This window comes from Equus asinus, chromosome 22 (genome assembly GCF_041296235.1).
Source record: "Equus asinus isolate D_3611 breed Donkey chromosome 22, EquAss-T2T_v2, whole genome shotgun sequence".
NCBI lineage: Eukaryota > Metazoa > Chordata > Mammalia > Perissodactyla > Equidae > Equus > Equus asinus.
In genome coordinates, this window is record NC_091811.1 from 56062251 (window position 1) to 56076312 (window position 14062).

General features: G+C 36.9%; 1 protein-coding gene across 1 annotated transcript; it reads right to left on the reverse strand.

Annotated features, from left to right (window-relative positions):
• Positions 1-7052: 7052 nt before the first annotated feature.
• LOC106826792 (olfactory receptor 9K2-like) lies at positions 7053-8067 on the reverse strand. The gene has a single exon (XM_014834295.3). The coding sequence runs from the start codon at positions 8013-8015 to the stop codon at positions 7053-7055; it is 963 nt and encodes a 320-aa protein (XP_014689781.2). The 5' UTR covers positions 8016-8067.
• Between the last annotated feature and the right edge of the window lie 5995 nt (positions 8068-14062).

Genomic DNA, 14062 nt, shown 5'->3' on the forward strand with positions numbered 1-14062 from the left:
GTTGTCATACATGGACAGATTTCCTAATTTCTTATGGCTGAGTAGTAGTCCATCATGTATAAATATCACATTTTCTTTATCCATTCGTCCCTTGATGGGCATCTAGGTTGCTTCCCCTGTCTGACTGGGCAAGGGAAACAAAAGAAAAAATGAACAAATGGGAATACATCAAACTTAAAAAGCTTCTGCACAGCAAAAGAAACCATCAGCAAAACGAAAAGACAACCTAACAATTGGGAGAAGATATTTGCAAACCATATATCAGATAAGGGGTTAATATCCAAAATATACAAAGACCTAATACAGCTCAACAACAAAAAACCCAACAATCCAATTAGAAAATGGGCAAAAGATCTGAACAGAGATTTCTCCAAAGAAGATATATGGATGGCCAACAGGCATATGAAAAGATGAGCAACGTCATTAGCTATCAGGGAAATGCAAATCAAAACTACAATGAGGTATCACCTCACTCCAGTCAGAATGGCTATTATTAACAAGACAGGAAACAACAAATGTTGGAGAGGATGTGGAGAGAAGGGAACCCTTGTTCACTGCTGGTGGGAGTGCAAACTGGCGCAACCACTATGGAAAGCAATATGGAGTATCCTCAGAAAATTAAGGATAGATCTACCATATGATCCAGCTATCCCACTGCTGGGTATTTATCAAAAGAACTTGAAAACACAAAGGCATACAGATACTTGCCCCCCTATGTTTATTGCAGCATTATACACAATAGCCAAGACATGGAAGCAACCTAGGTGCCCATGAAGGGATGAATGGGTAAAGAAGATGTGGTATTTCTACATGATGGACTACTACTCAGCCATAAGAAATGATGAAATCTGGCCATTTGTCACAACATGGATGGACCTTGAGGGTATTATGCTGAATGAAATAAGTCCGTTTTCGTTTTAAAGACTATTTTGTCTGATATAAGTATTGCTACCCCAGCTTCCTTTTCTTTGCCATTTTCATGGACTATCTTTTTCCATCCCTTCATTCAAGTTTGTGACTATCTTTAGGTATGAAGTGTGTTTATTGTATGCAGCATATATATGGGTCTTTTTTAATTTTCCAATTGGAACCCCTATGCCTTCTGGTTGGAGCATTCACATTTAAAGTAGCTATTGATAAATATGTACTTATTGCCATGTTATTGCTTCTTTTCTGAGTGTTAATAGTTCTTCTCTGTTCCTTTCTTCTCTCTTCTCTTCCCTCGTGGTTTGATGGCTTTCTTTCATATTATGTTCGGGTTCCTTTCACTTAATTATTTGTGTATTTATTATAGGTTTCTGCTTTGTAATTACCATGAGGTTCATATATAATAATCTACATATATGGTAATCTATATGGAGTCAATCGTCTCTTTAGTTTGACCTCTTTCTAAAAGCTCTAATCTTTTGCTCCCCATTCCCACATTTTATGTTTTTGGTACATCTAACCTCTTATTTTCTATTTTTTTTTACCTTCTTATCATTGAAATAGGTGATGTTAGTACTTTTGTCTTTTGATCTCCACATTATCCTCCTAGGTGGCTAATCTGCTACCTTTATTGTATTTTTGCCTTTACCAGTAAATTTATTACCTTTTTTTTTTAAAGATTGGCACCTGAGCTAACAACTGTTGTCAGTCTTCTTTTTAAAAAAAAATTTTTTCTTTCTTCTGTCCCCCAAAGCTCCCCCAGCACATAGTTGCATATTCTAGTTGTGAGTGCCTCTGGTTGTGCTATGTGGGATGCTGCCTCAGCATGGTCTGATGAGCACTGCCATGTCCATGCCCAGTATTCAAATCAGTAAAAACCTCGGCCGCTGTAGCAAAGTGTGTGAACTTATCCACTCGGCCATGGGCCAGCTCTCCTTTGTTTTTTTAAAAAATCATTTTCTTATTCCCATTTGTGGTCTTCTCTTTCCCACTTAAATAAGTCCCTTTAGCATTTCTTGTAAAACTGGTTCTTGGTGATAAACTCCTTTAATTTTTGCTTGTCAAGGAAATTGTTTATTTCTCCTTCCCTTCTGAATGGTAACCTTGCTGGTAGAGTATTCTTGGCTGTAGGTATTTTCCTTTCAGCCCTGTAAATATATCATGCCCCTCCCTTCTATCCTATAAGGTTTCTGCTGAGAAGTCAGCTAATAACCACATGTGGTTTCTTTTGTATGTAACTTGGTGTCTTTTCCTTGTGGTATTTAGGATTTTCTCTTTATCTTTAATTTTGGACATTTTAATTATAACCTGTGTTGGTGTGGACCTCCTTGTGTTTATCTTGTTTGGTGTTCTCTGTGCTTCCTGTACTTGGATGTCTGTTTCCTTCCTTATGTTAGGAAACTTTTCAGCTATTATTTCTTCAAATAGAGTCTCTGCCCCTTTGTCTTTCTCTTCTCCTTCTGGGATACTTATAATACAAATGTTAGTGTGCTTGCTGTTGTCCCAGAGTTTCCTTGGACTGTTCTTGTTCTTTTTAATTCTTTTTTTTCTTATCTGTTCAGCTTGGGTGATTTCCTCTGGTCTTTTGTTCAGCTCACTGATCCATTCTTCTGTATCATCTACTCTGCTATTGAGTCTCTCTAGTGAATTTTTCATTTCTAGTATTGTATCCTTCATTTTTGAAGAAATGAAGAACTTTGGTCCTTTTGTATATTTTCCCGTTACTTCTTGATCTTCTCACTGTGTTCATCCATTCGTTTCCCAAGATCAGTGAGCATCCTTATGACTTTTTGTTTGAACTCTTTGTCAGGTAGATTGTTTATTTCTGTTTCATTTAGTTCTTTTCTGGGGTTTTTTCCTGTTCCCTTGCTTGGAATGTATTCCTTTGCCTCCTCATTTTGCCTTTTTCTTTGTGCTTATATCTGTGTATTAGGTGGGTCAGGTGTGTCTCCTGATCTTGGAGAAGTTGTGTTACATAAGAGATGTCTTTGGAGGCCCAGAGTGTGCTTCCTTCTCATCAGCAGTTCCAGGAATGACCCCTGTGTGGACTATTTGTGTCCATCTGTTGTGGCAGGCTTGCTCTTGTTGCCGGTGCCCAGGGAGTCTAGTCTGTTCCCTGGCCAGCGTTTGTAATGCTCAGCTCTGTGTGCCTACTATGGACCCTTCAGTCACTTATCAGGTTTTTAGGAGCCCTTGCACAGTTGGCTGCAAGGTCTAATAGCGTCTTCTTATTGCAGTTTTTCTGTTAAGTGAGTAGGCCGCCATCATGACTGGTTGCTATGCTCAGGGGCTTAAAATTGCTGTAGACCTCCAGCCTGCAAGGCTGTTGCCCAGACCTCTCAGGATTGCAACTGAGTGGGGCCAGTGCCAGGCACAGGAGCACCCAATTGTTTCAGGCTTTGGAAAGTGGGGCCGATCCCTTCTGTGGCTGTTTGAGAAGCACAGGTCTTCTGCCATTGATAAGCCCCACAGCCCAGAGGTCTACACACTTCATCAACACAGTCCTGGCCCATGTATATGTCCCAATCCCCTGGAGTGTAACCAGCTGCCTCATTGCAGAGGCCCCTCCCACACTCCAGCAATGGCCTACCCACTCCAGCCTCTCCTCTTGCATGCCCTGTCTTGAAGAGGCAGACCTACTTCATTGCCTCCAGAGGATCCAGGTACCCAGGCTATTACGGCTGAAAAGTTGCCTGAGGGCTTGCTGTTGGGTGGGACCAGTTCCTAGGGTGGGCTGCCTGACCTACGTGAGCTTGTTTAAATTGGCACTCTAGTGGTCAGAACACACCCTAGGCTAATAGGCCAGGAGAAAACTCCAATGGCATCTGCCAGCATCTGTTAGCATGCTTGTACTAGGTTGTAATAATGGCTGCTGCCAATTTCTCAGTCCCTGGAGAGGTCTCACCTCTCACTGAGTTGCACTCATAGCATATCAAGTGAGTCTGTTTTCATGAAAGGACTGTGAACCTTTCTTTCTGGTGACTTTAGGTTGCTTCCCAAAACAGGTGAATTTGTGTATGGGTCCTTTAAGAGCTGACTTTTTCCCACTTATGTCCAATAACTTTTCTAGGGCTATTCCCTGTTGTAGTTAATAGCCAGCAAAGCCAGATATTATGACACTTGTTTCAGTTGTTCTGAGTCTGAAGGATGCTTATTGTGGTAACATTCCCCTACTCAGGTTCCCCACTCCTCCAGGGAAGGCTGCACACCTTAGGATTTCTCCTGGATGGCTATGAAGTACCATGGCTTGCAAAGGTGTTTTTTTTCTCTCCATAAAGGAATTTTGCCTCTTCTGCCTCGGTCAGGACTGCCCCATGTTGCAGGGGTTCTTTTTATCCAATTTTCAGTTCCTTCTCAGGAGTAATCTTTCCAAGAGTAGTTTTAACTTGGTTATGTTCATGGGAGGAGGTGAGTTCAGAGTCTGCCTATGCCACCATTTTGACACCAACCTGATGCATATCCTCTTAGAGTAAGGTTTGTTAGCCTCTACCTCAGCCTGAAAATTCTTTTCTGAGTCAGCTGGATGTCATTGGACATACATTGCTCTAGGAGATGATTCAATCAGTGACCATTCTTTGAAGTTTTTCTCGAAGGTATTCTGGTGTGTGTTGTATGTGTGATGTGTATGTGTTTGTGTGTGAGAGACAGAGATAGAGAGAGACAGAGACAGACAGAGACTACAATTATGTTTGTGTTTATGTGTATGTGTGGAGTCTGATGGTGGTTGCAGGGAGATGTGTAGTGAATATAGAGGAACATTCTTCTCCCTGGACAGTCAACTCTATTGCTAGGATTTATTTCTCAGTTTAACATAAGAATATCAATATCCAATGGACAAGAACACTGTGCCTGGTCATTAGGTGGGCTGGAATTACAAAGAATCAGGAGCCCCTTTCATTGCAGGCTTGTTCCGTTACAGGACTCAGAGTGCTGCCTGAAGAATTCTATATTGTACTCCCAGAGGAGGGTTAGCAAAATGTACCTCTTTCAACCTAAATATATTTCTGCTTCTTCTGCGGAGAGAGGCAGGACTCCACCTTAGCACAGTGACCACTTACCTGAAGATCTTCATAACGTTTTTCTACCCAGTGTGTTCACAATTTTCCCCAGTAATCCATATTTTTAAAAATGTGGATGAAAAAGGAAACATTTGTTAAGTTGTAGAGGGGACCATTAAATAAAGACATGGGTATAGAGATAGGTACAGTATTTGATGGTAGGATACTATTTTGCATCTAATTGGAGGCCCTGTTTGTTTTTATTTGTCATTTTTTAATCTTTTCTATTCTCATCAGAAAGAAAAAACTGAAATACACAAGCAGTTCCTCAAGATCTGTCTATGGAAATTAAAAAAGGGCATCCTGGAGAATTGTGGATGCTCCATGACAGAGAGTCAGGGAAAGGGGCAGAGAAAATTATTTTCTTCCTCTCTGTGATTTCACATGACGTGGTATTGAGGGCATGAGGAAAGAACAAATCTGGCACCTGTTAAGTATACAGATTTAACCAATTTATATGAAATTTATATAATTTAATCCTTCAAGTAACTCTAAGATGTAGATTGTATTATGCACCCCATTTGACATGAGGAAATGAAAATATAGAGATATTATGTAACCTGCCCAAAGCTACAGAGGCAAAAACAGAATGTGAAAGCTCAGTCTGATTCCTGAGCTTATCTTCTTAGCTCCTAAGTTAACAATTACCTCTTATTAATATTATATTTTCTTCCTCATTGTCCTCATTGTGAGGTAGCATTTCCCCAGTAATAGATGCTGAAACATTAAAAGTCATTATTCACTGATACCTCATTCTCATTTTATCAACCATCGATCAATATTCAGCATATTTTACCTGCTATTTTAAAGATACTTCCTCTCTTCACTATCTGTGATAAGAATGCCCTTTTTAAAGCCACCATAAGCTCTTACTTGGGTGACCGCACATTTTCTGTGACTCCCATCTTCTCTGTATGAATATTTATTTCTCACCAGCTTCCACTGTTATTTTTTTAAAATGCCAATATGAACATGATACTACCTTTCTGAAAAATGCCCAATGCTTACCCTTTGTCTACAGAATAAAATTTATCTTCCTTGGTTTGTCATATAGATTTGCATGATCTGTATGAATTTCCTTTTAAATCCCATCTATCCCTATCTTGTGCATTAAAAAGCAGTTATTAAACATCACGCAGTTGACTATATAGTTATTTATTTCTCTTTGCAGAGAAACCTATCATTTCATCTTGTTCAGTTCTATGTTATTTTTTAAAATGTGCTTACAAGTTTTCCCTGATCATTAAGACCGCTCTCTTGTAAAGACTCCACTCCCTTTGTATTTTCTATCTATCTCTTTTCACTGGGTTTACCATGTGGCAGTTTAGTTCTCTATTCAACAATTGTCTCCTCATTAGATTGTGAGGTTAAGTATAGAAATCATTTATTCCTAGGGATGTTTGTATGGTAAAGAGTACATAAAAATTCAATTTCAATTTGGCGAATTGTCACAAAGACATATATAACAAAAAACCTATGTGTAATTTTAATTTATTTTCATAACTGTTTTCTTGTGAAAGGTGAGAATTTTCATGAATAACATATTCAAGATGAGAAACCATGAAATAAGTGTGTCACTCATTCAGCCACTGGACAATTAAGAGTGACTCACATAGCATCCTTTGGATTCTGTACACTGCAGAGTATCTGATTCTCTAAGTACACAAAAAGAATTCTTCAGTAAACCTGATATTTTCATCTATCTGCTTATGACATCAAATTTTGTTACCTCTACCAATTATGTACACATCCACATTACATATGTTACTGTTTCATGATAAACAATAAATCTCAAATAACAAGACAGCAGAAAACTAAGAATACATTTTTCCATAAAGACAAAAGACATGTCAATCTTATATTTAACCGAAATGAAGATGAAGTATGGAGAAAGCCATTGCACTTCCAAATCAACAGCCAGGCAAAATATGATGCAAATATATTTTCAACTGAAATTACACGGAATTCAAAGAAATAAACTCATTAAGATTAAATATTTCTAACATCAGGAGGTGCATTTTTTGCGTAAGTGCTTCCCTAAATTTTCATAAAGTCCAGGCCTTTCAGTTACATAAATTTTAAAATAGAATTAAATAAAAATAATTTTTTCCCCAGGATCTTTCTCAGAGCTTCTTTTACATCTTTGTTTCTCAGAGAGTAAATCAGAGGATTCAACATGGGAGTGACTAAGGTGTAACATAAGGAGGCTACTTTACTCAGCTCAGGAAATCTGTCAGGGATGACATACATAAAAATGATGGCACCGTATAGTACACTCACAGCTCCTAGGTGAGAGCTGCAAGTGGAGAAGGCTTTCTTACGTCCTTCCGTGGAGCGTATCTTTAACACTGTGGACACAATATACATATAGGACACAATAATGACAATTATGGTAGGCAAAATGATAATGCTGCATAGGAAAAAAGAAACTATCTTATGAATGTAGAGATCAGAACAAGAAATCCTCTGAAGTGGACGGTAATCACAGTAAAAGTGGTCAATGGCCCGAGAAGCACAAAAAGATAAAATAAATGTCATGCTGGTCTGAAGAACTGAGGTGATGAAACCACAAAAATAAGAACCAGCCACCAACTGCGTACAGAGATGTGTAGACATCTGAACAGAATAGAGGAGAGGGTTGCAGATTGCGATGAAGCGGTCATAAGCCATGGCTGCCAGGAGAAATCCCTCAGTCACAATGAAGAGGGCAAAGAGGAAGAGCTGGGTCACACAGCCTGCAAAGGAGATGGACTTGTTCTCAGACCAGAAGTTGATCATAGCCTTGGGTGCAATAACAGAGGAGTAGAAGAGATCAGTGAAGGAGAGGTTGCCTAGGAAGAAATACATTGGTGTGTTCAGCCGGGGATCGGTCATTATGATGGTTATCATTCCACTATTCCCCAGAAGGACCATGGCATATACAAGCAGAATTAGCAGGAAGAGGAAGATATGGAGCTCTGGGCGGACCCTGAAGCCCAAAAGAATGAAGTCAGTCAGTTCTGAGTGATTGCTTGCTCCCCTGTCACCCATGGCAGAACCCTGCTGAGAAGCAGAAAGCAAATAAATGAACTCTTGGCTTTGATCCTAGTGCCGTAAATGCTCTCATAAATGTGGAAATAAATTATTTACAGCTTAGTTAAATGTTGCATATAAAACAATGTTGATGTCATGAAGTATCAAGAATTTGGATTAGATAGCACTAGGCTTCTGAGACTGTTCTCCTATTAAGAAGTTTTTTAGTTACTGTATTTAAATCATTCATTTGCATGGAGTTGAGCAAGAATGTAGCATATTTTATTGTCTAATCTTACTCCCATTCTGAATTTCTAGTCCCAAAATATTTATAGTTAAAAATTATCTTTATTTAACATATGCTGTACATAGAATCTAGAATATAAGAAGTATTTATAATTTCTGTTATAGTGTTTGTAGGAATTATGTCAGCCAAGTTAGTGTTTGGCTTATTACATGACAGTTATATATATATATATATTTCAAAATATTTTTACCTTATTCTACTTAAATCTATTTATTTTCCATTATTACTGTAGCCATCTTTTAAAGTGGAATAAAAACAGATAAGTTATTGTTACCTAAAAATTAATAACATCAGGGGTCGGCTCCGTGGCTGAGTGGTTAAGTTTGCACTCTCTGCTGCAGCAGCCCTGAGTTCGGATCCTGGGCGTGGACATGGCACCACTCGTCAGGCCACGTTGAGGTGGCATCCCACATCCCACAACTAGAAGGGCCTGCAACTAAGATATACAACTATGTACCAGGGGGGATTGGGAAATAAAGCAGAAAAAAAAAAAAAAAAAAAAGAAGATTGGCAACAGTTGTTAGCCTAGGTGCCAATCTTTAAAAAAAAAATTAATAACATCAAAATCACTAAGCACAGATAAAATAAAATTCTATAAAGGTAATTCAAAATGTACGTTCATTTTCTTAGATCAAAATTATTCTCCCAAATAAAGGTTTTTTTGTTTTTTGTTTTTTCTGCTGAGGAAGATTTGTCCTGGGCTAACATCTGTTGCCATTCTTCCTCTTTTTCCTTGAGGAAGATTCTCCCTGAGCCAACATCTGTGCCAAGCTTCCTCTATTTTGTATTTGGGTCTTCACCACAGTGTGGCTGCTGAGAAGTGGTGCAGGTCCACTCCAGAGAACTGAACTCAGGACAAAGGAGCAGAGCATGCAGAAATTAACCACTAGTCCACGGGGCTGGCCCCCCAATAAATGCATTTCTATTGCCTCATTACAAATATTTCATTTCCATTGGTAGTTGCTTACTTAAAAAATGCTGTGATCATTTAGCCCTTTTTTTGAAGCAGAGAGAGAAGCTGGTGAACGTTCCAATCCTTACACTGCCGTAAATGACGTTCTACCAAAGCTGCATCAATTCAAGGGCTCTCACTCCTCAATCAGGACAAGAAATATATATCAAGGAAACATCCTTTTCTGACTTCTCGTATACTGTATATGTCTTCACATATGGATGATCATGGATATTTAAGGAGCATAGCAACCTTGTGTCATCCAGAGTCCCTGATCATCTGGTACAGTATCAAAGGTGGTTCTTTATGATGGCCTTAGTTATTTTTATTCCTGTAAAATCTTATTTTAGGATATTTCAGCATTGAGGTTTTGCTCATCCTCTGTGATGAATTCCACTGGGAGAGGAGTAATCACAAAGTCAATTACAGAGACACAAGTGCAGGCTCTAGGGCTGTTGTCCATGAGGACTGTGGTAACCTCAGATCCAAACAGTCTAATAATAGTCCAAATACAAGGGTCTTCTCCTTCTCTGCTTATGAGTATCTTTTGGGAATTTCTCTGGACTTTATTTCCTTCATTGACAAAGAAAAGCTTTCTGATAATTATCACAGCGGACATATTTATAGGCATAGAGAAAGAGATAGAAAAGTTTTTACACCTTGAGAAAAGTTTTAGATAAATGGATATTTTAAATTATGTAGTAAATTACATTTGCTCTGATTTAAAAAAGACAAAAATTCACTCCCAATTATGGTTTACCTGTATTTCTTGATGTAGACATATTTCGTGATATGACAAATGCCTTCTAAATCACAAAGTCAGATAATGTTTTGCTAATTCTATGCTTTCCTTCAATACTAAACAGTTAGAAAATATAATGGAAGAAACAAAAGAAATCAGTAAAAATTTTAAAAAATACTCAGTAAAAATAGTTATGAGATCAATACCTATATTTAAAAATTATTAAAAACTACTGTGTGAGGGGCCGGTGCCATGGCTGAGCGGTTAAGTTCGCGCACTCCACTTGGGCAGTCCAGGTTTTCTCTGGTTGGGATCCTGGGCATGGACATGGCACCCCTCATTAGGCCATGCTGAGGCAGCGTCCCACATCCCACAATTAGAAGGACTCACAACTAAAATATACAACTATGTACTGGGAGGATTTGGGGAGAAAAACCAGAAAAAATAAAGAAGATTGGCAACAGTTGTTAGCTCAGATGTCAATCTTTAAAAAAAAAAAAACTGTTAAAAAAAGTTGTCAGAATGAAGGTTGAGAACCATTACATGAAGGTGACCTTTATTAAAAAAAAACAAAAAACTACTGTGTGACTAAAAGACTAATTTTAAATCAGAGACATGATATCCTATTTAATGAGCTGAATATTACAAGGATGTCATTTTTACCTCAATGTTTCTCTCTGTTAATTTTAATCCTATTTCTATAAAATCTCTCTTTTAATTAGAAGTTATTACCAGAATTTCTCTGGAATTTTTTGGCATATAGATGGCGAGATGATATGGGGCCAGAGCTTTTCCATATCAAAATACAGTATTAGTAAAAGTTTGGTCAGTGTAGGAAGAGAAAGCAGTCTAGGTATTTTAAGCTAGAAATTATTTATTAATGTGAACCAAGGCTTATCAAATTTGGAAAGGCTGAAGGAACTTCGAGTGATACTCTTGTAATGACCCTTAGAGCCACATAGGATTAATTCACAAAGAGGGCTACCGTTGGAAGTATGATTTCAAAACACAGCATCATAGCTCAGACCCAAGGATCAGATACATAGAAACAAAAAAAAGTCATTACTTTCTCATTCATCAAAATAGCTTCTCTAGGAAGTTGGGGACACTACAATGCTGCAGAAGAAAACCCACCTGTTTCCACAACCTTCCCAAATGGTAGAAAAAGACAAAAGGAACAAAAAGTTGATCCTCTTCCAAATTCTGAGTTTGTATGGATATAATTGGTAGAACAAAATCTGAGTCAAGAACCCTAGTAGCAGGAAACACTTTAATTTTCCAACATTGGTGACTAGAAAGCACATGGGGCAGAGCTTGGATATCTAATCTATGAAATGAACCAGAATCCCATATACTTTTTCTCATCCTTAAATTTCCCACAATAGCATTAGCGATAAGAACATGCTACTGCTTATACATACATATCAAACTATTACTGTCATTCATAATAGATGGGACATTAAGAAACTCATCACAAATTCAAAGGTTGAAATCATTCAGTGAGTGTTCTTTGATCATGTCAAATTAATATGGAAATCAATAATAATTAGATAACCAGAAAACTCTATGAACATAGATATCAAAAATAAACACTTCCTAAAAATCCAAGGAATAAAAAAGAAATTAAATTAAATTGTAATAAATTATGATATATCTAACTTCTAGAAGGCAGAAAAAGAAGTACTTAGATGGATATACAAAACCTTCTCGGTAAATAGTACAAAGAAGAAAAGCAGGATCATCGATAAGTTAATCTACCTTAAAAATGTGAAACAGAAAACAGGAAGTCAAAGCAAAAAATGAAAGAAGGTGAATAATGTAGATAAAGATTAAATAGAAAAAAATGTGAATAATACTGAGTAATCACATAGCTTAACCTCGATTCTTTGAAAGATGAGTAAGACTCTTATCAGAAAGATTTTAAACCCCTAGCCAACTTAACAGTGGTAAACTAGCAGCATTAAATCATAAGCATCAGAAATGAAAGATGGGATGTCACTAAGGAGCCTACTGATATTAAAAAACGGAGTGTAGTAAGCTGTATTTTTACCAATTCTTGTTTTTTTAAATAAAATTATTTTAAATAGAACAAAATGATGTATAAAAAGAAATTTAAATTTTAAAGTATTCTATTAAAGAAATTACATTTTCATTAGTAATCTTCCCATGAAGAATGGCCCTTGCCTAAATGGCTTCACCAGTGTTTACTTCCAAATGTTTAATAAAGAAATAAGACTTTATGCATAAGCTCTTTCAGGAATAGTCATAAAGGAAAGATTTCCTGACTATGTTTATGTCTGTCATCAGTCTCACATAGACATCAAAATAAAAAATTATAGATAAATCTCATAAAGTTAATTTAAGCATTTTTAAGCACAATATTAACAAATAAAATACTTCAATACATAAGGAATAATAAAATCTCACTGAAGTGTGTGTTTATACTACAAATTTAAAGGGCATTTAATGTTTAAAGAGCAATAAATTTAAGATGTTGTCACATCTTTCATGAAAGAATGACTACTGCAAGTTTTGCCTTCCGTAACAAAAAACTAAACTCTGGAGAAAATATACGGACCAAATATTTTTAGATATTGGACAATAAGCAGAGAATGACTGCAACTCCTGAGAAAAAGGAAACATATCAAGAAGAAAATGTTTTAAACTAGAACACATAGCAATAGAAACAAATTAAACATAAGCATAGAGTAAATAGGGAAAAAATGAACAGACATTCAGTGAGAAATGAGAAAATATTACAAAGGTAATTGGAAGAAGAGGGGCCAGAAATGTTAGAAACTATAACGCTCAAAATCTTTTTCAAAGTTGATGACAACTATAAACTAACAGATGCAAGAAAGTTCACAAACTCAAGGAGGATAAAGAGAAAGAAAATCAAATGAAGGCACATCAGAATAAAATTTCTGAAAGTGAATCAAAAAGAGAACGTTAGTGAAATTGCTAGGGAAAAAAGAGATGTTAATACAGGTAAATACAAGTTAGAGCATAGACTGTCGGAAACAATTCAAACCAGAAGACAATGGAACAGCATCTTTAAAGTGCTTACAGATGGGGGAAGAGACCAAACCAAAATGTTATATCAAGGAAAATACACTTCAGAATTGAAGGCAAATTCAGGAACCGTTCAGATAAAGGAAAACTAGGATACATTATGCCAAATTTGCACTCTAAGAGATGCCCAAGAAAGTTTTCCTAGCTAAAGGGAAATAGCAGAAAAAACTAGGATCTTTAGGAACATTTTGAAATGCATGGAATATGATTGTGGAGAGTCATGAAAAATTTCGTGTAAGATTCTTTCATTCTCAAAGGTTAGTTGAGGAATCTTTGTACATTCTAGAGGAGTGGTCATCCAACTACAGCTTGTGGGCCAAATCCAGTGCTTTCACAGTACAATGGAAGAACTGAGGATGTATCAAGAGACAGAATTTTTTGCTCTTTCAATATACTTCTTAGGGTGTTTCTCTATTTGATTCTAGCACCTACTAGGCACTATGGTTCTCATCATGGTTCTCACTCTTGAAGACACTTCTAGACTTCTAGGATCTTTTAAGACCACTCTTCTTGTGCCTTGAAATCATAGATGGAGGTATGACTGCCTGCTCTTGCTAATCTCTATATTACTTCAACATTCCCTTCCTTCAACTCTTCCATTAACTGTTTAGCTTATTCTCTGTATTAATTTTCCTCTGATGAATAAAAGCAGGATGTATTTACAGTAGAGATAAGAAATGAGTTTCTAAAAGTAAGGGTTATAATCCATTCAAAGGAAATATCGTGACTTTCCCTCTCTGTAAATCACGAAAATAAAAGAAGAATCAAATATTTCTGATCCAAATGTGTTTTTTTAAATCATTTTGTTCTATAAGTAGAAATTTAGTTCTCATGTCCTCTAGAGAGTCCTTCTAACTTTCTAAAGGCTTGGTAAGTTTACTTATTAATAATTTATTCTCCCTCTCTCTCTCTCTTTTTGTTCATTTGATGCAAAACGAATTACTGATGAGAGGGACCTTTAGTCCCTGATGATTATCTTGCAGCGGGAATGC